At 51.1% G+C, this 24,352-nt stretch overlaps 1 protein-coding gene across 1 annotated transcript in view; it reads left to right on the forward strand.

Moving 5' to 3' along the window:
- The window catches only part of SAG (S-antigen visual arrestin), a 29,884-nt gene extending 13,035 nt beyond the window's left edge, over positions 1-16,849 (forward strand). Inside the window, exons 7-15 of the mRNA XM_052637508.1 lie at positions 379-514; positions 1,425-1,509; positions 3,665-3,737; positions 6,125-6,262; positions 8,346-8,423; positions 11,170-11,193; positions 13,035-13,090; positions 15,708-15,723; positions 16,741-16,849. Of these exons, the coding sequence (XP_052493468.1) occupies positions 379-514; positions 1,425-1,509; positions 3,665-3,737; positions 6,125-6,262; positions 8,346-8,423; positions 11,170-11,193; positions 13,035-13,090; positions 15,708-15,723; positions 16,741-16,849 (715 nt within the window). The remainder of the gene's footprint in view (positions 1-378; positions 515-1,424; positions 1,510-3,664; positions 3,738-6,124; positions 6,263-8,345; positions 8,424-11,169; positions 11,194-13,034; positions 13,091-15,707; positions 15,724-16,740) is intronic.
- The last annotated feature ends 7,503 nt before the right edge of the window (positions 16,850-24,352 follow it).

Here is a 24,352-nt window from a genome sequence, read left to right on the forward strand (position 1 = left end):
CTGTGCCCTCAACGCTTGCCCCCTCATACTCAGCATTCACACTCAGAGGACGCCTGTGCCGAACGGCAATGACAAGGCATCAAATTTGTAGAGTTCTGAAACGTAATGTAGGCACACATTCGCAGCTTCACCCCAGAGGAGTCTGAGCCGGTGTCCTCACAGAGGGTGAGAGGGACCCTCGGAGGGCAGACGGGTCCACACCACCCGCCAGGCGCCGGTCCCCAGACCTGACCCGGCTACCAGTCCTGCATCCATCGGGAGCATCCCCGAGGGATCCCAGTCTGGGGATGAGGCAGGGGGCAGGGGGGTGACCTGGTGGGCTGTCCTGAGGAGGTCCAGGTGCTGATCCCGGGACTGTCCATGATGTCTCATCCACAGGAGCTCCGTGCGTTTGCTGATCCGGAAGGTACAGCACGCACCGCGCGAGATGGGTCCCCAGCCCCGAGCCGAGGCCTCCTGGCAGTTCTTCATGTCGGACAAGCCCCTGCGCCTCACCGTCTCACTCAGCAAAGAGGTAACTATGGAGCCGGCCTGCGGGGAGCCCGTCCAGGCCCTCAGCTGGGGGTGGGCTGCAGGCAGTCTTGGGTGTAGTGGTAAACACCAACCTATGAGGTCAGTGAAGGTGACCCTGAGACTAGGGCCAAACTGGCTTGCATTCTACTCATCATGGGTCCCAGCAACCTGGGGGAGGTTTGCCCCCCCACCCCCCATCTCTGCCTCAGGGAGCCTCTTAGTGCGGTGTCAATGGGTGTTACAAATTGTTTGCTTCCCTCAAACTGACGTTGGGCAGTAATGGCGAGGGGGTGGCTGTGTCACGTGAGAATGTCATGGCCAAGAGGTGAAGAGCCGCTGGCCAGGGCTGTCTCTGGTCCCTCTGGTCAACAAGAGTCATGCACACATTGGCACAGCCCAGCAGACCATATGTGTGCATGTGTGTGTGTGTGTGTGTGTGTGTACATGCGTGTGTGTATGTGTGCATGAGTGTGCCTGTGTGGGTATGCTCGCTTGTGTGTGCATGGATGTCTGCACGTGCATGCGTGTGTGCAACAACATGCCCGTCTGGTGTAACACGGAGTCACCATGGGATGAGCTCCACCTCTGCCCCCTCACCACATTCTCCTCTCTTTTCACTCATTCTGCCCCAAATAACTTCCTGATCCCGCTCAAGCGCCCTGGGCCAGCTCTGCGTGACACTCAGGACTCGGGCGTCGTGGCTGGAGCCCACACCGTTGCCTTGGCCTCCCACACACGGGGCAGAGCCTGCTCCAGACACATCCCCACAGGAGCCACGATGCCCTCACCTTGCCTTCCTCACAAGCGTGGGAATTCAGCCACTTTGCCTCCAGTTAAAGGACTGGGATGAGTTCAGAACGACATGACCAGGCTCTCTTCCCCTTTTCTCTCCCATCTGCTAACTTCTTCAGATCTATTACCACGGGGAACCCATTCCTGTGACCGTGGCCGTGACCAACAGCACAGAGAAGACAGTGAAGAAGATTAAAGTGCTAGGTAGGACCTCCCGCTCCAGGCTGGACGGCAGAGCCCACCAAGCCCCAGTGGCCGTGTTTCCCAGGCCTCTCCTCTGGTCTCTCGGGACCTCCTGGGTCCTTGGAACCTCCCATTCATCTCTGTTGTCAGGGCAGCAGGACCTTAGAGGAGGAGGTCCCTTAAGTGTCCTCTCTGTAGCCTCCTGCCCAGCTTAGAGCCATCTTCCATCCTAGGACAACATCCCCGACAGCACGTCTTCCCGTCCTTCCTTGTCCCGCCTTCCTGGAGGGTCCAGGTCTGGAGGAGGAGGGAGGAGGGGGAGGGGTTTCCTTTCTGCACAGAGTAGTGGGAGGGACCTGGCCTTCCCCTGCAGGCTCGTGCTGTGCACATCCTCTCAGAATCTAGCGGGCAGTCACAGCAGGGCTTCCTGGTCTACCTTCCCGGGTTTCGTGATCGGTTGATTGAGCGCACTGGACATGCTTTGTAAATGGTCATCCTCACTGTCACGGCTGCTGTTGTGTCGCTGTGTAATGGCCTGGCCTCTCATATATTCGGGAGAGGGGCCTCTGACTTACTGGTCCACTGGTCCAGCACACTGCCTCAGGTCAAAGGGCGTCAAAGTGAGGGGGGATGCTCTGCGATCTCAGTCTCATGTGGGTGAAGTAAAAAGATGTTATAGAATGACCTGGAAGGGAAAACTGTCCATCCACTTCTTCCTCAGGCCCTTGATGACTGAGATAGGGTTAGGGTAACCACCTGTCCTGGGTTAACCAGGACCAAGGACTTCCAGTGCTAAAATGGGCCAGTCCCAGGCAGACCGGGACAGCTGGTCACTTAAGTGTCATCCACTACATTCTTCTCTCCCTCTTATCCATCACAGATAAGGCTCAGGAATCGGATGCACTCATACTGAAATATTCTAGATTTTTCTTAATGCTAATATACATGTTTACATTAAAGCTTTGTTTTTGTGTGAGTTTAGTTTCTATGCCTTTAAGTCTCTGTAGGACCTGGCATGATTATTTAGCATGTTGTATGTAGTGTCCTGGAGAAGGCAATGGCAACCCACTCCAGTACTCTTGCCTGGAAAATCCCATGGATGGAGGAGCCTGGTAGGCTGCAGTCCATGGGGTCGCTAAGAGTTGGACATGACTGAGCAACTTCACCTTCACTTTTCCCTTTCATGCATTGGAGAAGGAAATGGCAACCCACTCCAGTATTCTTGCCTAGAGAATCCCAGGGATTGGGGAGCCTCATGGGCTGCTGTCTGTGGGGTCACACAGAATCGGACACCACTGAAGCGACTTAGCATGTAGTGTTCCATATGGTATTTCACAAAGCAGCAGGACGGAGAAAGTACCATTTGATAATTATTTTTTAAGTTGTTTCTCAAATTTTTGTGAATACTAACATCTGAACCCCTAATGTTTGAAAGAAGCTGTTGAATTTCTGAAGCCAGATATTGAGAACTTTGTATAGGCCAAGCGCTGTGTTGATCAGTTCACACAAATTATTTCTTTTGATTCTCAAATTTTATTTTCATGGAAATTAAAAACCATCTCTTTGAGGGCGTCCCTGGTGGTCCAGGAAGCTTCATGCTTCCACTGCAGGAGGTGTGGGTTCAATCCCTGGTTGGAGAAATTATTCATGCTACAGGTGGGGCCAAAAAAAATAAAATTAAAAATCACCTTTGTAATCATCACAACAACTTATAAGTTAGATGCAATTATCACCTTCATTTTGCTGATGGGGAAATTGAGGCTCAGGGAAGCTCAGTAACTACCCCAGCGCTGATGGCTAGGTGGGGATTTGAGCCCAGGTAGTCTGGCCCCAGAGCCCACCTTCCTATCCACCACACCACACCCACAAACAATCGTGTGCTGCACAATTCTCCAGGCAAGAATACTGGAGTGGGTTGCCCTGCTCTCCTCCAGGGGACCTTCCCGACCCAGAGATGGAACCCGCCTCTTGTATGTCTCCTGCATTGGCAGGCAGGGTCTTTGCCACTAGCGTTGCCTGGGAAGCCTGGCCTAGGCCAGGACAGGAATCTCAGCCTTCAAGCTGAGCCTGAGAGGTGCACTCAGATGGCCATTAGAGAGGGAAGGCCAACCAGGTCCCCGGAAGGCAGCACGCAGGACCTCACCCCAAGCCTCCCTACGCTGTCTTCCCTTTGCAGTGGAACAAGTGGCCAACGTGGTTCTCTACTCGAGCGATTATTACATCAAGCCGGTGGCTGCGGAGGAAACACAGTGAGTAGCGGCTTGGGTTTCTATTTCCTGGGCGGTTCCGGCTTCTTTGTCAAGTTCCCCTTTTCGGTCATTGCTGAAGAAGGAAGTAGAGCGGTCAGCCAGCTCCCCAGCTTGCCACGTCCTTCCCCTTTCCTCACTTCAAGGGCTGCAGAGTCACAAGAGTTCTGAGAGCTGGGTCGAGCTAGCAAATGATGGGGAGCAGAAAAATGAAGCCTGAATCGTCACAAGCGGGAAGGGCTAGAGCTTTCTATTGATCCTTAAATAAGTGGGTAGGAATCTGATACTGTTTCTGACCCCCAGAGCAGGTCATCAAATAACCTGTCAGCCCACATGAGGGGTCTCTATCTTTTGATCTCCACAATTTGAAAATCTGGTACCCATGACGAGGAGATTAGAATGCTATCTCAGTACTCCACCACTAGTCATGAGTGACTTTTCTCCCTCCATTAGAATAAAAATCAAATGGAAAACAAACAAACAATAAAACCCAAGTGAGAATCCTGCGATGGCTTCTTCGTGGTGCAGCAGGAGACCTGGCCGGTTTTGCTTTGTGCTAGGCACTCAGGTTCATTTAACACACAGCTTTCGGGGGGTTACCACCCCCCCCCACCCAGGAAGGGTCATTTGGGAAGGTGTTTTCCTGTTTTCCAAGCCCCATTGTATGACAAAAATACTCTCATCGTTGGAGGAAGGCAGTGGGGTGAGGAAAGACAGCAGATTCAGCAAGAAAACATTACATAATACTTAAAAGGCCACTTCGGGATAAAGTGTTACTTAAAGCAGAACCTGGCCTGAGTTTACATCTCAGGGGAGAGAGGCAGGAAATGAGCCGCTGACTGCCACTGCCGGGCCAGGCCCAGGGTCAGTTCCACTTTCAGATGGCATCCTTGCCCACACCGGTGCCTGGGAGTCTTCCCGGCTCACCTGTTGGCATGTGCCCAATAGCAATAGGAGGAAATGGTCCCCAGCTGAGGTTTCCCCTAATATACCCCATTATCTGGTCCTCCTTTCAGCTCATTTTGCATCAAAGAGTCCCAGAAAACTGGACAGCATCTTCGGTACCCTCAAAAATGTGGGAGTGAAAGTGAGGCTTTGGGGGCTCTGGTGGGTGGGCCACCTGGGAACCAGGTCAGCCCTGATGCCCAAGCTGTTACCTACCATCCAGTCCCAGATCCCAAAGGTGCTGGGAAGTGGCCAGGTGGGGCTTTGGTCCAGGGTCTTGGCAGAGGCCGTCAGCCAGGGTGCAGCAGGACAGGCCATGGTCCAAGCGCAGCCCGGGGGCCTCTTTCTACTGTAGTTATCTTGACAAGGTAATTTCTGCTTCTGTCATTCTGCTGCCCAAACCAAGCTTATTAAGAGAAGATTCCCCCTGGTCCCAAATGCAAGGATGTGGGCCACCTTGTCTCAAGCAGGATTCTGTAAAGGGTGTGCCCAGGAGCCTCTTGTGTGCACTTGGAGGCTGGAGAAGCCACAGCCATCTTCAGCTCTCCAGGGAGACTGAGGAGGCTGGCCGTGGGGCTGCCGTCTGTCTGGAGGCAGGCTGAGGAAAGGGCCCGAGGCTGGCTCCTGGGCAGGGCTTCCGGGGCCCTGCCTTCTCCTGGCCGGGCACAAAGATGAAGGTTATGCCAGGAACATGGCTAGAGCCCGCCTGGGCTCTGCGATTGGAGAGCCCGAGAGGCTGCGCGGTGGCTGTTGGCACAGGCCTGGGGGCAGCCTGTGGACGAGCGGCAGAGCTGACTCTCTAGCCTCCGATGCTGCTCTGTGAGCCGGGGATGCTGCCCGACCTGGGGAAACCACGCTGCGGTGCCCTCCGCTGCACCCAGGCCCATGGTTTGGCAGGGGGTCCCTGTGTCTATCAGATGCTGGGGAACGTCCCGCCCGGCTGTTGATGGAGGTGATCTGGGGGAGAAAGAGCCTGTGCTGCTATGAACTCCAAACCTCCCAGTCTGTCCAGCTCACGTGGGAGACTCCCGGGCACTCCCGTCCCCCTCCTGGCCGGGACAACGCCCAGCCCGGGCTCTCTGCTGGCACTGACCAGTCGCCCTGCAGCCCATCAAGTGCTTCATGCAGTCTCGGGAGGAAACTGGGTGTGGTCCCTGACCCTTGGGCCAGTCAGTCCCACTTCACCTCACAGAACATTCCAGAAATTCAGCCCTGGGAGCAGGCTGAGAAACGCTCCAAGGTTGCTGCCAGCCTGTTGTGAGACGTCGCTCATGCTCTCCTCCTCCTCATAAGACATGCACGGCCCCTCCGGGCTGCCTTTCCCACGAGTCATGGGGAACGTGGATTCTGGGAACTGCGTGAGCGTAGACAAGGCCTCCTGGGGGTCCTGGTGGCCTTAAGCCTGTGAGAGCAACTGGCTAAATCCACCATGTTTCTTCCTGCAGGGAAAGAGTGCCACCAAACAGCTCGCTGACCAAGACGCTGACGCTGGTGCCCTTGCTGGCCAACAACCGTGAGAGAAGGGGAATCGCCCTGGACGGGAAGATCAAGCATGAGGACACGAACCTGGCCTCCAGCACCATGTGAGCCCCCGAGACTCGGTGCTGGGGGAGGTGGGGGGAAGGGGTCTGTGCCCCTTCTCATCCCAGTCCTGGGCTCACGGCTGGCACGTGGTGTGGTGGCCGGCGGTGCAAACCCAGCGCTCAGTGGCCCAAGTAGGGATCCCTCGCCTGTGCCTGCTATGATGTAGCAACTACAGCTCTGGGCTCTGGAGACAGCCTTGTGCCGAAGCCCCGCTCCCTTGCTGACCGTCTGGGCCACCGCATCAGCTATTTGAGTGAGGACCTCAGTTTCCCCATCCGTAGGGTATGACAGCTGACATGGATTACAGGAGAAAGGCCACATCAAATGTGGGGCCCAGCACACAGTGAGTGCTCCAGAAAAGTCAGCTAGTACCTCTAAGAAAGAGCATCAGCTAGCATTGAACTGAGTGCCTCACGAAGGATGGAAACATCATTTATTCATTTCCATCTGGAAAGGTAAGGAACAGGGGGTCCTGAGGGCTACGGACGTCAGCTCAATTTAAATGAAACTAAGCACTGATCTGCTGACCCAGCGCAGAATGTTGGGCTGAATTGAGCCAGCGGATCTAGTAGAAACTAGATCAAAGCTTCTAAGTCAAATACCCCTGCCACTCCTCACCGCCCTCTGGGGCTTCTGCTCCCAGCAGCGTGTGTGCGGATGAGCCTGAGGATTGGGGGTAGGAGCTGTGACCAGGCTTGGGGCTCACTGCCAGCTCCCCATACCACCCCCACCCCCATCCTGTGTGACCCACGGCCCCAGCGATTGCCTCCAGGTGATGCTGCCAGGAAAAGCTCTGAGATGAACAGTTGGGGCAGTGAACGTCAAGCAAAAAGCAGGATCGTGGGAGTCAAAGGGTTTCTGAGGACGATTTTCCAGCTGGCGTGTTAGATTCTAAGCATGTCTGTGATGCTCTGGGAGATAGGCAAACAGGGAGACAACACCCTAGATCCAGGAACTCAAGGGTGAGGAATCACAGAGGTCAAAATGACATGTGTGTTTGTAAAGATCTTCTGAGATTCGTGGAGTGTTATATAAACACGCCCGTCTCTCCATGCTTTCTTTGGTAAGGAAGGTGAATTTCTACTCATTTCATGGATGAGGAAATTGAGGTTTCACCAGATGAGAGGCTCAGCCAGGGACACTGGGTCAGTCAGTGGTAGAGCAAAGCCCACCCCTAGTCCCCAGCCTCGAGTTGATGCTTTCAAATTGTGATGCTGTGGAGAAGATTCTTGAGAGCCCCTTGGACAGCAAAGAGATCCAACCAGTCCATCCTGAAGCAAATCAGTCCTGAATATTCATTGGAAGGACTGATGCTGAAGCTCCAATACTTTGGCCACCTGATGAGAAGAGCTGACTGACTGGAAAAGATTCTGATGCTGGGAGAGCCTGAGGGCAGGGGGGAAAGAGGGTGACAGATGATGACATGTTTGGATGGTGTCACCGACTCAACTGACATGAATGTGAAAGTCGCTCAGTTGTGTCTGCCTCTTTGTGACCCCATGGACTATACTGTCCATGGAATTCTCCAGGCAAGAATACTGGAGTGGGTAGCCTTTCCCTTCTCCAAGGAACTTGCCAACCCAGGCATCAAACCCAGGTCCCCTGTATTGCAGATGGATGGATTCTTTACCAGCTGAGCCACCAAGGGATCCCAAGAATACTGGAGTGGGTAGCCTATTCATTCTTCAGCAGATCTTCTCGACCTGGGAATTGAACAGGGTCTCCTGCATTGCAGGTGGATTCTTTACCAACTGAGCTACCTGGGAAGCCCATGAGTTTGAGCAAACTCCAGGAGATAGCAAAGGACAGGGAAGCCTAACACACTGCAGTCCATGGGGTTGCAAAGCGTCGGATACAAAACAACTTAATGAGTGAATGATGATAAATCCAGAGCCCCCGATCCATCCAGTGTCAGGGCTGCCTTCCAGCTCCCCAGTGAGGACACAGCAGAACACGAATGATCTGGTCTCTTGGAGAGGGTGGTCCCCCACCTGGGGAGCCTAGGGAGAAGGGTTGATTCGGCGGGTCTCTGCTTCCTACTGCTCCTCTGCATTCTTCCACTTTTCTCTTCTGTTTCAACAGCATAAAGGAGGGAATAGACAAGACCGTCATGGGGATCCTGGTGTCTTACCAGATCAAGGTGAAGCTCACGGTGTCAGGGTGAGTGTCCACGCCCCAACATGCCACCTGCTCTGTCTGGCTGTCAGCCATCTGAATGGTTTTGTTCCCCAGCGACTGGGAGACAGAAAGCAAGAAAGGTCCACAAATTCTACCCATTACATGGTAGGGTTTGAGAAAGACTCTATTTGTCTAGTTTCACAACTCTGCCTGATGTAACATTACAGAGAAAAAGATAGAAAAGCAGACTGCAAATCACATACACTACGGGTACCTCCTTGCAGTCCAGGGGACTCTGAAGAGTCTTCTCCAATACCACAAAAGCATCAATTCTTTAGTGCTCAGCCTTCTTTATAGTCCAACTCTCACATCCATACATACCACTGGAAAAACCACAGCCTTGACTAGACGGACCTTTGTTTGCAAAGTAATGTCTCTGTTTTTTAATATGTTGTCTAGGTTGGTCATAGCTTTTCTTCCAAGGAGTGTCTTTTAATTTCATGACTGCAGTCACCATTTGCAGTGATTTTGGAGCCCAAGAAAATAAAGTCTGTCACTGTTCCCATTGTTTCCCCTTCTATTTGCCATGGAGTGATGGATCAGATGCCATGATCTTAGTTTCTTGAATGTTCAGTGTTACGCCAGCTTTTTCACTCTCCTCTTTCACTTTCATCCAGAGTCTCTTTAGTTCTTCTTTGCTTTCTGCCATAAGGGTGGTGTCATCTGCATATCTGAGGTTATTGATATTTCTCCCAGCAATCTTGATTCCGGCTTGTGCTTCATCCAGCCCAACATTTCGCCTGACGTACTCTGCATATAAGTTAAATAAGCAGGGTGACAATCTACAGCCTTCATGTACTCCTTTCCCAATTTGGAACAAGTCTGCTGTTCCATGTCCAGTTCTGACTTGCTTCTTGACCTGCATACAGATTTCTCAGGAGTCAGGTAAGATGGTCTGGTATTCCCAACTCTTGAAGAATTTTCCAGTTTGTTGTGATCTCCCCGGTCAAAGGGTTTGACGTTATCAATAAAGCAGAAGTAGATGTTTTTCTGGAACTCTTGCTTTTTCTAAGATCCAACAGATGTTGGAAATTTGCTCTCTGGTTCCTCTGCCTTTTCTAAATCCAGCTTGAATATCTGGAAGTTCATGGTTCACGTACTGTCAAAGCCTGGCTTGGAAAATTTTGAGCATTACTTTGCTAGCGTGTGAGATGAGTGCAATTGTGTGGTAGTTTGAGCATTCTTTGGCATTGCCCTTCTTTGGAATTGGAGTGAAAAATGACCTTTTCCAGTCTTGCGGCCACTGCTGAGTTTTCCAGATTTGCTGGCATATTGACTTCAGCACTTTCACAGCATTATCTTTTAGGATTTAAAATAGCTCAACTGGAGTTCCATCACCTCCACTAGCTTTGTTCATAGTGATGCTTCCTGAGGCCCACTTAACTTTGCATTTCTGGATGTCTGGCTCTAGGTAAGTGATCACGCCATCATGCTTATCTGGGTCATGAAGATCTTTTTTGTACAGTTCTTCTGTGTATTCTTGCCACCTCTTCTTAATATCTTCTGTTTCTGTTGGGTCCCTGCCATTTCTGTCCTTTATTGAGACCATGCATGAAATGTTCCCTTGGCATCTCTAATTTCCTTGAAGAGTTCTCTAGTTCTCTTCAGAAAAGCATGGCAGCTGGGAAATGAGGTCACAGTGCATCTCAGGAGGTTCCATCCATGATGGGGGGCCTTCTTGCCCCCCAAGTCATTACAGGACTGGGGAGTCTCCTTTTCACACTAGAGCACAGATATCTCATAGTTCTGAGGAAATGGTTTTCCATCTTTTTTTGAATTCAATTTCTTTCAATTTAAAAATCTCATCAAGGGACTTCCCTGGCGGTCCTATGATTAAAATTGTGTGCTTCCAACTCAATGGGTGTGGTTCAATTCCTAGTTGGAGAACTAAGATCCCACATACCACGTGGCATGGTCCAAAAAAAAAAAAAATAGAAAGAAATCTCATCAAAAGGGAAAAACTCAACTTCTCATTTTCCTTTTGAAATTCCATTGCCAAAGTCTCTGGCATTTTACCTTAATGAGTCCTGGGTAGTTCAGCCATCAAGGCAAATCTATGTGTTTATTCTATAAGTCTCAGTGGACAAAGAGTTCCTCAAATTTTGGTTGGGACCACAAAGTAGAACATGGGTTGATTTTGCAGATTTTGTTAACACAACATTGTAGTTGTCCTGTTTTACAAAGTGTATAGTGTTGAGACTTCCCTGGCAGTCCCATGGTTAAGACTCTGTGTTTCCAATGCCAGGGACCCAGGTTCGATTCCTGGCTATGGAATTAAGATCCAAAATGCCCTGCAGCAAGGACAAGATATATATGAAATGATATATATATATGATATAGTATCTATATCTATAAAGTATATAGTGCTTTCTTTCACTTTCTCTGAGAGGCTCTAAAACAGAGGCGAATGTAGCAGTCAAGCTAAGCGTTTAGCAGGTATTTCATGGTGACCATTGTGGCCACGAGAGAAATTCTGGACTGGGGTTTATTCTTGAACTTTAGGGCTTAAACCTAAGTGATTCCTCTTTTTAACTAATCCGCTTGAGAAAGACATGAAGTCACAAGCAGAGAGGAATAGCGGAGTGCATCGTGAGGAGCACAAAGATCCTGAAAGTTGTGGGTGATGAAGGGCCCGAGGGGGACGCGTCCATTTCTGAATAGCGGCAAGGAGGGCCGTGTTAACACCGTGGACAGTCTCCATAGCCCTGTTTGTGTTTTTGTTTCCTAGCCTTCTGGGAGAGCTCACTTCCAGGTAAGCCTCGTCACTGTCCTTCTCTGCTTGATTCCAGGGTCTGAAGGGGACAAACCTGGGGTTTAAAACAAGACAGTGAAATCCGGTTTCCCAGTGCCATGCTCAGCGACGTAGGGAAACTTGCCCGCTCACACTGTGCAAACCTTGGCTGACAGGTGTGAGGCTGGGACGTTTTGTGGAGGCTGTAGCTGGGTCTGCCCCTGGATGAAGACACACACGTAGATTAGACACACTCTCAGAAAACAGGCACAATCCATGCAGTTGCCCCTGTGTGTACGCACATGTGTTCAGGGGTGAAATATACATAACCATTTTAACCTTTTAAACCCGTGCAGTTCAGGAACTTCCCTGGTGGTCCACTGGTTAAGAGTTTGTGCTTCCAATGCAGGGGGCACAGGTTCAATCCCTGGTCTGGAAACTAAGACTCACACGCTGCTTGGTGCAACCAAAACAGAAAAAAACACCAAACGATAGAGTTCAGTGGCGTCAAGGACACTCGCAGAATTGCGTGACTGTCACGATTCTCCAGTTCTTGTACCCTCTGCCCGTCCGAGAAGGACACCCCGTGCCTGTGGAGCCATCTCTCCCACTCTCCCCACTCACTGCTCGGCAACTGCTAATCTGCCTTCACTGTAGACTCGCCTCATTTGGACATTTCACATGAACGGGATCAGGCAACACTTGTCCCCGCGGGACCAGCTTCCGCTCGGCGCGTTTGCAGTGCCCCTGTCGTCAGTGCTTCTCTCCCGTTTGTGGCTGAGATTCAGTCCACGGTGCGAGTGGACCACATTGTGTTCATCCATTCATTGTGGGTGGACCCTTGGCTTGTCTCCACCTTCGGGCCTTAGTGAATAGCGACGGCGGGCTTCTAAATCAGGCACACAGAGGCAGCAGGCAGACGCGTCTGAGGCAGGCGCTGGCCTTACATGCTCCGTCACTGACTCCTGTGGCCCCCCCTCCCGTGGAGCCAGGGCAACCTCTCTCCGAGGCCCCGGCCACACGGGCACCCACCAGGGCACCTTAGCAACAGATGAGATTTGACCAAAGCGGTGACCCCAGGGTGGGAGGCAGTGGGTCCTGGGTGAAACAGGGAGTAACCCTTGTCCCCTCCCCGACCTCCCGACCCCTTTCCATTCTTCCTGTGTCCAGATTTTCCTTCTGTCCCTTCCTGACTCCCTGCCCTCCTTTTTCTGTATAAATTCCAAGCTACCTCAAAGTCCTGTAGCTTCTGGAATTGGCTGGACTCTGCTCATCACAAGGGACTGCTCTCCACAAGAGCCAGGTCTCCAGCATTGCAGGCAGATTCTTTACCTTCTGAGCCACAAGGGGAGCCCAGGTGGCACTAGTGGTAAAGAAATCGTCTGCCAATGCAAGAGACGTACGTTTGATCCCCGAGTTGGGAAGATCCCCTGGAGAAGGGCATGGCAACCCACTCCAGTATTCTTGCCTGGAGAATCCCATGGACAGAGGAGCCTGGGGAGGCTACAGTCCGCAGGGTCTCAAAGAGTCAGACATAACTGAATTGACTTAGCATACACTATGTCCCTAGACGTCCCACTACTTAGCATGTCCCTGAAACTAATAACCAGGAGGAAGGGGGACCCCAAAATCCTGGCCGCCTCAGCCTCGTGCAAGTGGAGTTTCCGGACCGCATTCCAGGGAATACATTTAAAAATCCCTTCCTGACCACTTCCTGATTTCTGGTTTGTTTTGTTTTGGACCTCGCTGAGTCCTCCTTCAGCTGAGGCCTGGGGATCTTTCTCGAAGCTCTGCAACCACAGCTCTCAGCTGTGCATTTACAACCGTGTGCATCCTGACCACTCTGCCTCCTTTGTTTCTAGTGAAGTGGCCACTGAGGTGCCGTTCCGCCTCATGCATCCTCAGCCAGAGGACCCAGGTCAGTCATGCCTTGTCTTAGCTTTCTCTAGTCCTTCGCCACCCGCGGATTTCTTACTTAGCCTCTGCTAGTTCTTCCTTGACCACATCTCTGGGCATGGACAGGGCCAGGCATGCGAGGTTGCTGGCCACATTCAAGTGCCCTGGGCCCTCCCAGAAACCAGGGCTCAGCGACTATGTCAGGGCGCTCGTCCAGTGGTCCAGGCGGTTTGTCCAGCTCCAGTGAGTGCCCAGAGGACGTAGCATCCTTGCTTGGATACGGGCTATCTCGTTAGGTTTTGTTAGGAATGATTTAAAAGCAGACGCTTTGCTGTAAATAGGCTTGGGTTGAGATTTAAGGAAAACCCGGGCAAAAGATAAATTTGACAGCCTGAGGCTTTCGTGTTTCATTTGGGAGCATTAACAGGAATTTAGAAAGTGAGTGTTTTTGAAAGTGGCAGTTGTGATGAGAATACAGAAGTTACTAGAAACGAGGATCAGGCTGGTATCCTAATGCCTGGGCTCCTTTGAACGTCAATCCATTGGCTCTTGCATGGATGTTAAAACCAAATGAAGCCGTGGTTGTGCAGCTCTGTGAGCAAGCTAAAAACCAGAGGGCTTTAGCTTGTAAAGCTGTGCATGTAAATAGGTGAATTGTATGATACGTGGATTGGACTTCTCCAGTGGCTCAGATGGTAGGGAATCTGCCTGTGCTGCAGGAGACCCAAGTTTGATCCTTGGGTCGGGAAGGTCCCTTGGAGAAGGAAATGGCAACCCACTCCAGTATTCTTGCCTGGAGAATCTCAGGGACAGAGGAGCCTGGCGGGCTACAGTCCATGGGGTCACAAAGAGCGACTAAGTACAGCGCAGCACAGCTCTTTCGAAAGAGATAAGTGAACCAGCAAAATTAATATCGATGCAATCTCAGAAATTCTGAGGAAGAATTCTCCACTCTGTGTTAAGGTGGCTTAGTTGGCAGGAAGGAAAAATGGACCTGTCTGGATGAGAACCCTCCAGAGTTATAGTAATTAAGAACATTTTAAGTAAAAGTGGTGTAAACAAGTGGGGTTTATTTTTCTTATATTTTATAAAAAGCCTTTCTACACTGATAGTGAGACGGCATTTAAACATCAGAATGAGCCCCCATAATCATTTTGGCTTTGTCTCAGAACTATTTTGTCTCAAAGTATGTCTTCCAAATATTTTGGATTCAAATACTCAATGTGCTTTGCCAAAAACTTCCCTTGGCGGAAAAACACACAGCCTAACCATATTTATTATTATTATTCATTTATGCTTGTGTCATTAAAGCACTATTTTAAACTCTGTGAGATTGAGATGCATTCTGGTCCCTTTCAAGGACATTTTAAAAGGCTGTTTTAAAACTATGACCGGAGGAGATGTCATCGCTGGTGTCAGATCCTTTTCTGGCCCTGTGAACAGACTTTAGGACTTCTCTTGGGGGAAGTGGGGTTATTCCTTTCCTGGGTATGACGTCTTCATGTTCCAGTCATTATGGCCCTTACAATGAACATATTACAACATCAAGGCTAAGACAATGATCTTTCATACTGTCAGATTTCAGGGAGAAAGAACAAATTACCCCCACGGACTAGGGGTTCTGATTCCCTGAGGTTTATGCGTCCCAAGTTTAATTTGCAGATGTACACTCATATCTCTCTCACTAGCCTTGTCCCCGACTCCCTGAGTCTAGACGAGGAGATGCTAAATAGAGGAAGCATAAACTAGAAGAAGGCCTGCCAGGGCTAGACGCCAAGTGATTTGTATGCAGTAAGTGCTAGAGAAATGCTACGGAGTTTTTACTGTCCTCTGTTTAGAGCATTCTTACAGAATTCAGGTGTTGACTCTCTTCAAGGCTGATGGTCGCACTTGGTATAATTTTATGCTCAGCACCGAAGGGGGGCGTCCAGGATGGTTCTTGCCCGGTGTTGCTTTGACTCATCAGCCTCTTGGTAGGTCCCCTCACCCTCCAACAGCCACTGGGGTGCAGGTTCGCTGTCAAGTCCCAGGACTCACCCCTAGTGAGCAGGATGTGGAAGGTGGCCCCGGTGTACTTCCACATGGGAAGTGGGCTGTTAACAGCTCCCAGGGGCTCTGACCTGGACAGGGTCCAAAGGACATGTCGTAGGGAGAAAGGCTTTGAAAAGAGAAGCCCAGCCTCGGAGGGGGTGAGGTTAAGCAGGGAGAGGGTCTAGAGGTGAGGTTGTGGCTGTTCCGTCTGGGGAGGTGCAGGTTGCGGGGGCAACTTTTGGAGGAAACGATGGTTAAAAATGCAGGGAGAGGGATGTCCCTGGTGGCCCAGGGGCTAAGACTCTGTGTTCCCAATGCAGGGGGCCCAGGTTCGATCCCTGGTCAGGGAACCAGATCCCACATGCCGCAACTAAGACTCTGAGCAGCCAAATCAATAAATGACTATTTTAACAAAAACAACAAAAATGCGGGGAGAAAGGCCCTCTGAGGGGGACCTGGCCAAGAAGCAGGAATGACATGCACTTTTTATGAAATGCGTTTCTGGACCTTTTATTGCTCCACCTGTAAAGTGACCTATTGAAGGAAGAAGAGTTCTGCTAGACAGGACAGATGCTAACAGATGTCTCTCCTCTCTTCCACGCTCACAGATAGCGCCATGGAAAGGTGAGCACTGCCCGGCATTATCCCCGTTCTGTGACCTCCTCCTCCGCAACCCTAGAGCGAGCCTTCACACTTGCGTGTTTCTTCTTCTTTTTTTTGAAATGCAAGTGCCTGACTTAGGCTTTGATTGCCGAGGCATCCACTTCAAAGAGGCATCCACTCCAGCGACGGCTGTCTTGAATAGACACATTGCCAGCCCCAGGACTAGATCCCAGCCAGGCTGGCTCTCCCCACTGAGGCGCCTCTGTTGTAGAGATTTCGGTTGATTTCAGTAGCAGATCCTTCGAGCCACTTGTTCTTTTGTCTTGGTACGCTTTTAATTCCCCTCTCTTCTGTTTTAAAACTCACCAATAAAGAGTGAGCCCTCGAAACTCTAGAGCCCCCCTGCCTCAACCCCAATAAAGGCAGAACACCCCAGGCCCATGTCCCTGAGCTCTCTTTATCCATGACTTTGCGGTGTGGTCCCAGGTGTGCTGTGTACCTTCCAGGTCCTGTAAGTAATAAACCTTTATTTTCTCAAAGTTTCCGGATGGTTATTGCTGAAGGGCGTCTTGCAATCCTAACAGGAACCAGGAGGGCTGGGCCAGCCACAACAGTGGTTATTGATAGACTAAGACCTGCACAGAAACACACCCCTTTGGAGGGGGGGGGGGTGTTCTTTCTGTAGACGCCCCACGCTCTCAACACTGGCGCACGCCCTGGCTTTCCTTTTGCTCCCTACTATCAGGGCATGCACACATGTGGACACACGCACACATGTGCACACACGCACGCACACAGTTATCCCAAGCATGTATGTGTGCTGTGTGGGTTCCTTCATTGTTTCATATTTTTGTTTGCTAAAGCGATTTTACACAGAAAGCTAGGAGGAGGACGGCCTTGTCCCCCGTCGCATCAGTGGGAGAATCTTGATGGGTTCCTCTTGCAAAAGGAAGATCAAGAACCTTGTTTTTCCTCCAGATTTCATCACAAGCTCCAAAGAACATGCCTTGATCAAAATGTTCTTTGTTTTTATTTTAGTTTTCAGGATGAAAATTTTGTTTTTGAGGAGTTTGCTCGCCAAAATCTGAAAGATGCAGGAGAATATAAGGAAGAGAAGACAGACCAGGAGGCGGCTATGGATGAGTGAAGAGGCCGGCTCAGGACGTGGGATGCGGGGTTGCTAGCCACATGGTAGCTAGGGCTCCAAGTTAGCCCTTTAGTGATGCTAAATTCCAAAGTGTGGGTCTTTTTCACAGAAATAAAATTTGTTCTGCCCTGGCTGTGAGTCAAGGTGACTTGTTGGGGAGGCTGAGTGAGTTAGTAACGCGCAAGGGGCAGCCTGGAGCCTGGGGGTGCGGGGGCATGGGAGAGTGGGTTGGGGGAGAAGAACCCGTTAAGGTTAGAAGGCACCCTAAAACCATGTGCTCGCCCCACGGGGGGCTGGTGTGTCCCAGGCTTTCTCTAGGGCCTCTGGGGTAGGCTGTTTCCCTGGAAACTTGGGGAAGGGGGCGGTGTGGGGCATTGTGTCTAGTGACCTGAGCTATCCTAGCTCCAGGGCACCCATGGAGCCTCCCCAGAGAAACAGGGCAGTGGACAAATGTGGGCAAAATCACTCTTCATCTCTGATTCAACTTTGGTGAAGAATCCACCTGCAATGCGGGAGACCTGGGTTCGATCCCTGGGTAGGGAAGATCCCCTGGAGAAGGGAAAGGCTACCCACTCCAGTATTCTGGCCTGGAGAGTTCCATGGTCTATACAGTCCATGGAGTCGCAAAGAGTCGGACACGACTAGGTACTTTTTTCACTTCACTTTCACTTCACTTTGGATCCAAGTCCTGCTTGAGCTCTGAGTTGTTGGGTGTTTCTATTGAATGCAAGCAATGAAATTCGAGTTGTCTGGTATAAAGGGGAAAAAAGGAATGCATTGGAAGGACTCAGAGTGGCTCAGAGAACTGACTTAAAGGAAAAATCTGAGCTGCCACATCTGGGGTGGGTTGAAATCAGAGAAGCCCCAGGGGTCATGGCCCAGGAGCTCCGGGTCCTGCCCTCTGGGTTGGCCATTCACCCCTGGTGGCCTAGGACCAAATGCTCCTAGTCTCTGAGTCTCTGGTTCCGGTGTGCTATTCCTGGGAAGGAGACTCTGGCCCGACTTCGGCCAGGGGATCAATGCCTCGGGGCCAGCGATGGCAGAGCCCAGCCCTGGGAATGGGTTGTCCTAGAAGAGGGGGTTCTCCGTGAGTCCCATGGGCTTCTTGGTTAGACTGCCTTCACTGGGTTTGGGCATTGAAGGGGTCAGGGAAAGGAAAGCTCGTGTCCAGGAGGAAAGTGAAGCTGAAGAAAAAGATGTAACAGAGGTGATGCCGGGGCCCTGTCTTTCCAGAGTCCTCTTCTTGGCCCGTGGTACCCCAGCCTTGGGGTCTGCTGCTGATGGCAGAGAGACTGAATGGCTCTCTTGGTGCCCACGGAGGGCCTGGGGGATGTGTGGACCCCCTGGTCCATGCCTCAAGGGAATAGGATGAAAGGTGATTGGAGCGTTCTACACAGTTTAACCCACTCACAGGAAGGGTGAGGGTGGACAGGAGGGGGCCATTGTGGGCTGGACACTCAGGGTCAGGTCTCCAGGACCAAGAGCAGAGGCAGAGGACCAGAGTGGGAAGGCCCCTCACCTGGGTTTGTTCGGCACGATTCCAGGCTGTCTGTGTCCTGGGGACTGGGATTTAGATTGGAGGCTCTCCTCAGGAACCTAGGATGGGATCCCATACTCACAAATCAAAGTCTGAACTTGAGCGTTGAATAGGAGGCTTTCCGATATTGACAGCAATGAGGAGTCATTTCTGGAGAAGAGCTAATTACAATACAGACAGAAAACTGGGCCTTTGGCCTGTGGGTGAGCAGGGTTGGACCCAACCTCCCTGTCGTTTTTTTCTGCCTTGCTAAGGGAACAGTAAGCAGGCTGCCATTCCAGCCACGCCCCTGTCTCAGGACACAGGGTTGGAGGCACGCTCCTCTGGGGATCGGAGCCCTTCCGCTGCCTGCCCACCACCCAAGCCCACAAGTCGGCTGTGGTTGGCTCCTGCCGGAGATCCTGGGCAAGACGGCGACCTGGGACTGTGCCCGGCGGGGATGGTGAGAGGATCAGTCACTCGGTTCCTGCATTGCTCGACCCCAGGATATCCTAAGTCAGCGTGGACAGTAATAGGCCGGACCTTTGAAAGCGTGTGGGTGTGAGAGCCAGAGAGGAAGGCCAATCCCTGGAGAACAAAGGTCAGAACAGCCCTGGCCCTTCAGGTTATTTTGGTAACAAAACGCCTGACTTTCGCGTGCTGGCTAGTTTACCATCTGCGGCTGGCCACCCCCGTGAGAATTCTGGGGTGGGAGCAGGAAGTGAGCCACTGCTGCCTGACCAGGATAAGGAATCTTGCCTGGCTGAGCCTGTGCACCAGGGATGTGTCTGCTTGCCGTGCAGACCCCTGGCATTGAGAGGCAGGATGTCCGTGTGCAGGTTGGATGGGCGGCCCAGGGCTTTCTAGGTACGTGCGGTGGGAGACACAGGGTGCCAGGGAGCTGAGGGTGTTGCAGGGAGAAAGTGGGGTCTGAGAACTTGGGGCAAAGTTTGCAACCTGCAACCAAAGGGCTGGAGAAGTAGGGATCGCTGCTGTTTCTTGGGTATCTCTACCATGCTTGGGAAGCACCAACCATGCCTCCCATTCATTAGATGAGAAAACTGCAGTTCAGAGAGGTTATATCCCTTACCCAAGGTCACAAAGCTAGTGAGAGTTGGAGTCAAGACTTAAACTCTGGTTTCCTGGAGTCAATAAGAATCAGAACTCTCCTCACAACAATTTTTTTTTTTGGCTGCACCACATGGCATATGAGACTTTAGCTCTCTGACTTGGGATCCAACTTGTGCCCCTAGAGTAGAAGTATAGAGTCTTAACCACTGGACTGCCAGGCAGTTCCCTTCACTCGTCTTTTGATGCTGAATCTGTATATGAGAGTTTGAGGGGGAGGAAGGGGAAGATTGGCATTTATGATTCAACAAATGTCTGCCCTGAAGTTTTTTTTAAGTTGAAAATATTAATATTATTGAGGTAGTTATAGATTCACACGCAGTAGTAGGAAGCAATACAGAGGGATTCCCCAAAGGTAACATCTTGCAAAACTATAGCTGATACCATGACCAGGAAATTGACACTCACACAGTCCATCCATCTTTTTCATATTTCCCCCATTTTAGTTTTTACTTGCATTCATGTGTGTGTGTGTGTCTTTTATCATGTGTAGATAACTTCTTTTTAGAGCATCTGTTTTCCTATTCCTCTAAGATTTTTCACTGCTTGCTTCCCAGTCTAACCTCACGGCCCTAAGGGTCTAGTTGACTGATCCTCGGCAGGTGGGCGGGGAGGCCGCTGGAGGTGGCCGCATTTGGAAATGTATGGGGAGCAGCATTTGGTGACATGGGTCCCCCGGGGCCAGGGAAAGTTTATGTCACACACAGCGAAGAAATCTTCTGCTCCAGATGTCAGTCATCACCCTAGTTCAGGGTAAAACAATTCCCATGTTTTCAAGTGCACCGTTTTATCCATTCTAACGTGAAGCGGTTCTTTCTGACAGGAGGTGCACTTCTGCACTGACAGGTCAAGAAAAGAAAGATTAGGTTGGATGTGAAGTGTGTTATTACTGCCACCTCGAATATGCCCTTAAGGTGGGGTAGACTCGGGGAGCAGCGTATTGTTAGCGATGATTCATAACGTGACTCACTCCATCAGGAGGCGCCCGGTGACTGTGCGCTTACAGGCACCACCTCGGGGGAGGTCTCCAAGGGAACAGCTCAGCAGCCACCCGGGAACACAAAGCCTTCTTCGATCATCAGAGAAAATATGCCAGTTATGTGCTTCTGATTGCAGAACAGAATACAGTTCTTACTAAGCCGAATACTCTTTCTTAAAATATACTTTATTTTCAAATAGTTTTAGATGTACAGAAAAGTGGCAAAGTACAGTAAGTCCCTCCACACGCTGCGTCTCCTAAATCATTAACATCTTATACTAGGATAGTACATTGGCCACACTGAATGCGTCAACGTGTGTGTGTGTGTGTGTGTGTGTGTGTGTGATAGTTGCTCAGTCTGCCCAATTCTTTGCGAACCCATGGACGGTAGCCCACCAGTGTCCTCTGTTATGGAATTCTCCAGGCAAGAATACTGGAGCAGGTAGCCATTCCCTGACCTAGGGATCTTCCCCACCCAAGGGATTGAAGCCAGGTCTCCTGCATTACAGGCATATTCTTTACCATCTGAGTCACCAGGGAAGCCCTAGAATGCATCAATATTGACACATTATTATTAAGCGGAAAGTACATTCTTTATTCAGATTCCCTTAGTTTTTAACCTACTATCCTTTTTCTGTTCCAAGATCCCACATGACATTTGGTGGTCACGTTTCCTAAGGCTCTTGAGGCTGTGACAATTTCTAGGACTTTTTCATTATTGCAAATAGACTCCTCTCCAGCCAGATTCCACCTCCCAACTCTCTCTTGAGTTCACATCTATGCCCTTGGCTTTTCACCTCTGAAATGATGGATTCTGGATCCCAGGTACCCCGTGAGCATCCAAAAGGTATAGGCAACAGCACTGTCCCTCTCAACACCCCTAGGTTTTTGCACTTATGTATCACACTATACGGTTATTGTCTTCCCAAGTAGTGTTAGTGGTAAAAATCAACCCACCTCCCAATGCAGGAGACTTAAGAGATACGGGTTTGATCCCTGGGTCAGCAAGATCCCCTGGAGAAGGAAACAGCAACCCACTCCAGAATTCTTGCCTCGAGATTCCCAAGGACAGAGGAACCTGGTGGGCTACAATTTATGGGGTCTCAAAGGGATGGACATGACTGAAGTGTCTTAGCATGGCCATGTTGCAAGTAATGGATATAAAATCACTAGTCTCTGTGGAGAGACAGGACAGCTTTCCCTTTGTGCCCTTATCAGTCAGCTCCTTGCTGTCATAACACGGTACCACAGACCTGGGAACCTAAGCAACAGGACTTATTTTCTCAGGATTCTGGAGGCCAGCAGCCTGAGGTCGAGGTGTGGCCAGATTCTTCTGAGGCCTTCCTCCTCGGTTTGCAGATGACTTCTCTCTGTGTCTTCATGGGGTCTTCCCTTGGGCCCTGCCTGCCTCCACATTTCTTCTTACAAGGACGCCAGCTGCACTGGGTGAGGGCCGTCCCAGTGGCCTCATTTTAACTTAATTACTTCCTTAAAGACCCTGGCTGCACACACACTCACATTCCAAGGTCCCAGGGGATTAGGGCTTCACTGTATGGCTGTTGGCGGACACAAGTCAGCCCCTAACAAGACCCTTCTCTGCTCCTTCTTTGAGCTTCAGCTTCCTAGGAGGCCTAGCCCTAGAGGGTCAAGGACTTGGCACTCACACGGTCCAAGTGAAGTTCTGCCTCTCTTGCCTTCCTTGGGAGAGGTTTCTGAACCTCAGGTCTTCATCTCTAGAACGAGACCATCGAGCTTGCTCTGGGGGACTCATGTGCAGACTAGAATTGCTGGTCAAGTGTTTGGCATGTGCCCAGTGGTTCGTCAATGGGACTCATGCACTCCTGCATTGGCAAACTTTCTGCCACCAAGGAAATGTTCTATCTTGTGTGGCCCTGGGTGGTAGCAGCTAAACTGCATTTACCTACTGAGCAGTTGAAACGTGGCCAGTGTGGCCGAGAAACTGAAAATTAATTTTAATTAATTGAAATAGAATTGGAAGTAGCCACATGTGGCTAATGGGTACAGCAGTGGGCAGTGTAACCAGTGGGCCAGGGGCCCCTAGCCTGTCCCCAGAGAGTTCCTGCATCAGGCCATGCCATGCCCTGTCCTGGCTGTGAATCCATTCCCCTGGCCATGTCCCCCTACTATATGTACTTTGTGGCCCCCAGGTGTGGTGGGTCTCCTGTATTTTGCCTCTGGAAAGCAACACCTTGTGCAGTGGGGGCCAGAGCATGCTGCCCAGCAGGAAGGACAGGAGCCACTTTGTCCCTAGTAGTAGCCCTTTGAAAGGGCAAGGGGACAATTGTGTAGCTCCATAGTACTGCAAGGACACGACTTAGCAGCTGAACAACAACAGTACCTCAGAATGTACTGCATTTGGAAGTAGGGTCTTTAAAGGGGATTTGTCCTTCTGTTCAGTTCAGTCGCTCAGTCATGTCTGAGTCTTTTCCACCCCATGGACTGCAGCACGCCAGGCTTCCCTGTCCATCACCAACTCCCTACTCAAACTCATGTCCATTGCTTCGGTGATGCCATCCAACCATCTCATCCTCTGTCGTTCCCTTCTCCTCCTGCCCTCAACCTTTCCCAGCATCAGCTTGTCCCTCTGAGGTGGCACCAAATCCTTCTCCACCTCGATGTGCCAAAGGGTGGCAAAACCTCAGCTGATGTCACCTCCTCAGCTTCACTCCCACCCACCCAGCATCAGCAGTCGTAGCCGGGAAGGAGGTGGCGGTGGTGATGGTGGTGCTCAGTCATGTCAGACTCTTTGCGACCCCTGTAGCCCACCAGGCTCCTCCGCCCATGGGATTTCCCAGGCAAGAATCCGGGAGTGGGTTGCCATTTCCTCCTCCAGGGGATCTTCCCCACCCAGGGATGGAACCCTTATCTCTTGCATCCCCTGCATTGGCAGGCAGATTCTTTACCACTGTGCCACCTGGGAAGCCCTGCTGGGAAGGAGGGCCTTATCCTAAATTGCCTCTGCCTCCCTCCTAGTGATCACTCTGCCCGGAGTCAATTTCTTTCTCTCCACAGCCATCCGAGGCAGCCACCTGATCCATTACTTCAAAGCCTGGATCATAGACCTCAGCTTTGTGACCTAGTCCCTGCCCAGGATTTAGATCGCTCAAGGGCTTCCAGTTTCCCTCAGTTCAGTTCACTGGCTCAGTCGTGTCCAACTCTTTGAGACCCCATGGACTGCAGCACACCAGGCTTCCCTGTCCATCACCAACTCTCGTAGTTTACCCAAACTCATGTCCATCGAGTCAGCGATGCCATCCAGCCATCTCATCCTCTGTGGTCCCCTTCTCCTCCCGCGTTCAAGCTTTCCCAGCATCCGGGTCTTTTCAGGACTCAACCTAAAAAGCCCAAGCCCCTTATCAGGTGAACAAAGCCGGGTCTGACCTGTGCATCCCTAGGCTCATCTCTTCAAGAGTTTTCTTTCCTTTAGGCTACAGTGTCCCTTTTCCCTAAAAATGTGTTCTTTCTTGCCTACAGGCCATTGCATCATCTCATCTGTTGGCCCCCTCCCCCGCCCCACCCCACCCGAACAGGGTTCTCGGGTCAGGGATAACCCCTGCTCACATTTTCCGTCTCACGTTAAACATTTCTGCAGGAAGCCTTCTCAGATGGAACCGTGTATCTGTGTTCCGGTATCCCAGAGGCCCGTGCTAGTATTTTCTTCCTGGCATTCGTGCACACATACACGCCTCCACTCGCGGCGCAACCAAGTGCCGGGCGCAGCTTTAGATGCTGGCGACACGAGGCGGGACAAGAAAGAAACGGTCCCGGGCCGCCTGCAGGTCACTTCCATTCTTGAAGGGGAAGATTAAAGCTTTAAAAAAGTGACGACAGAAACAAACAAACAAACAAACAAAACACA

Source organism: Budorcas taxicolor, chromosome 3 (assembly GCF_023091745.1).
Source record: "Budorcas taxicolor isolate Tak-1 chromosome 3, Takin1.1, whole genome shotgun sequence".
NCBI classification, from domain to species: domain Eukaryota; kingdom Metazoa; phylum Chordata; class Mammalia; order Artiodactyla; family Bovidae; genus Budorcas; species Budorcas taxicolor.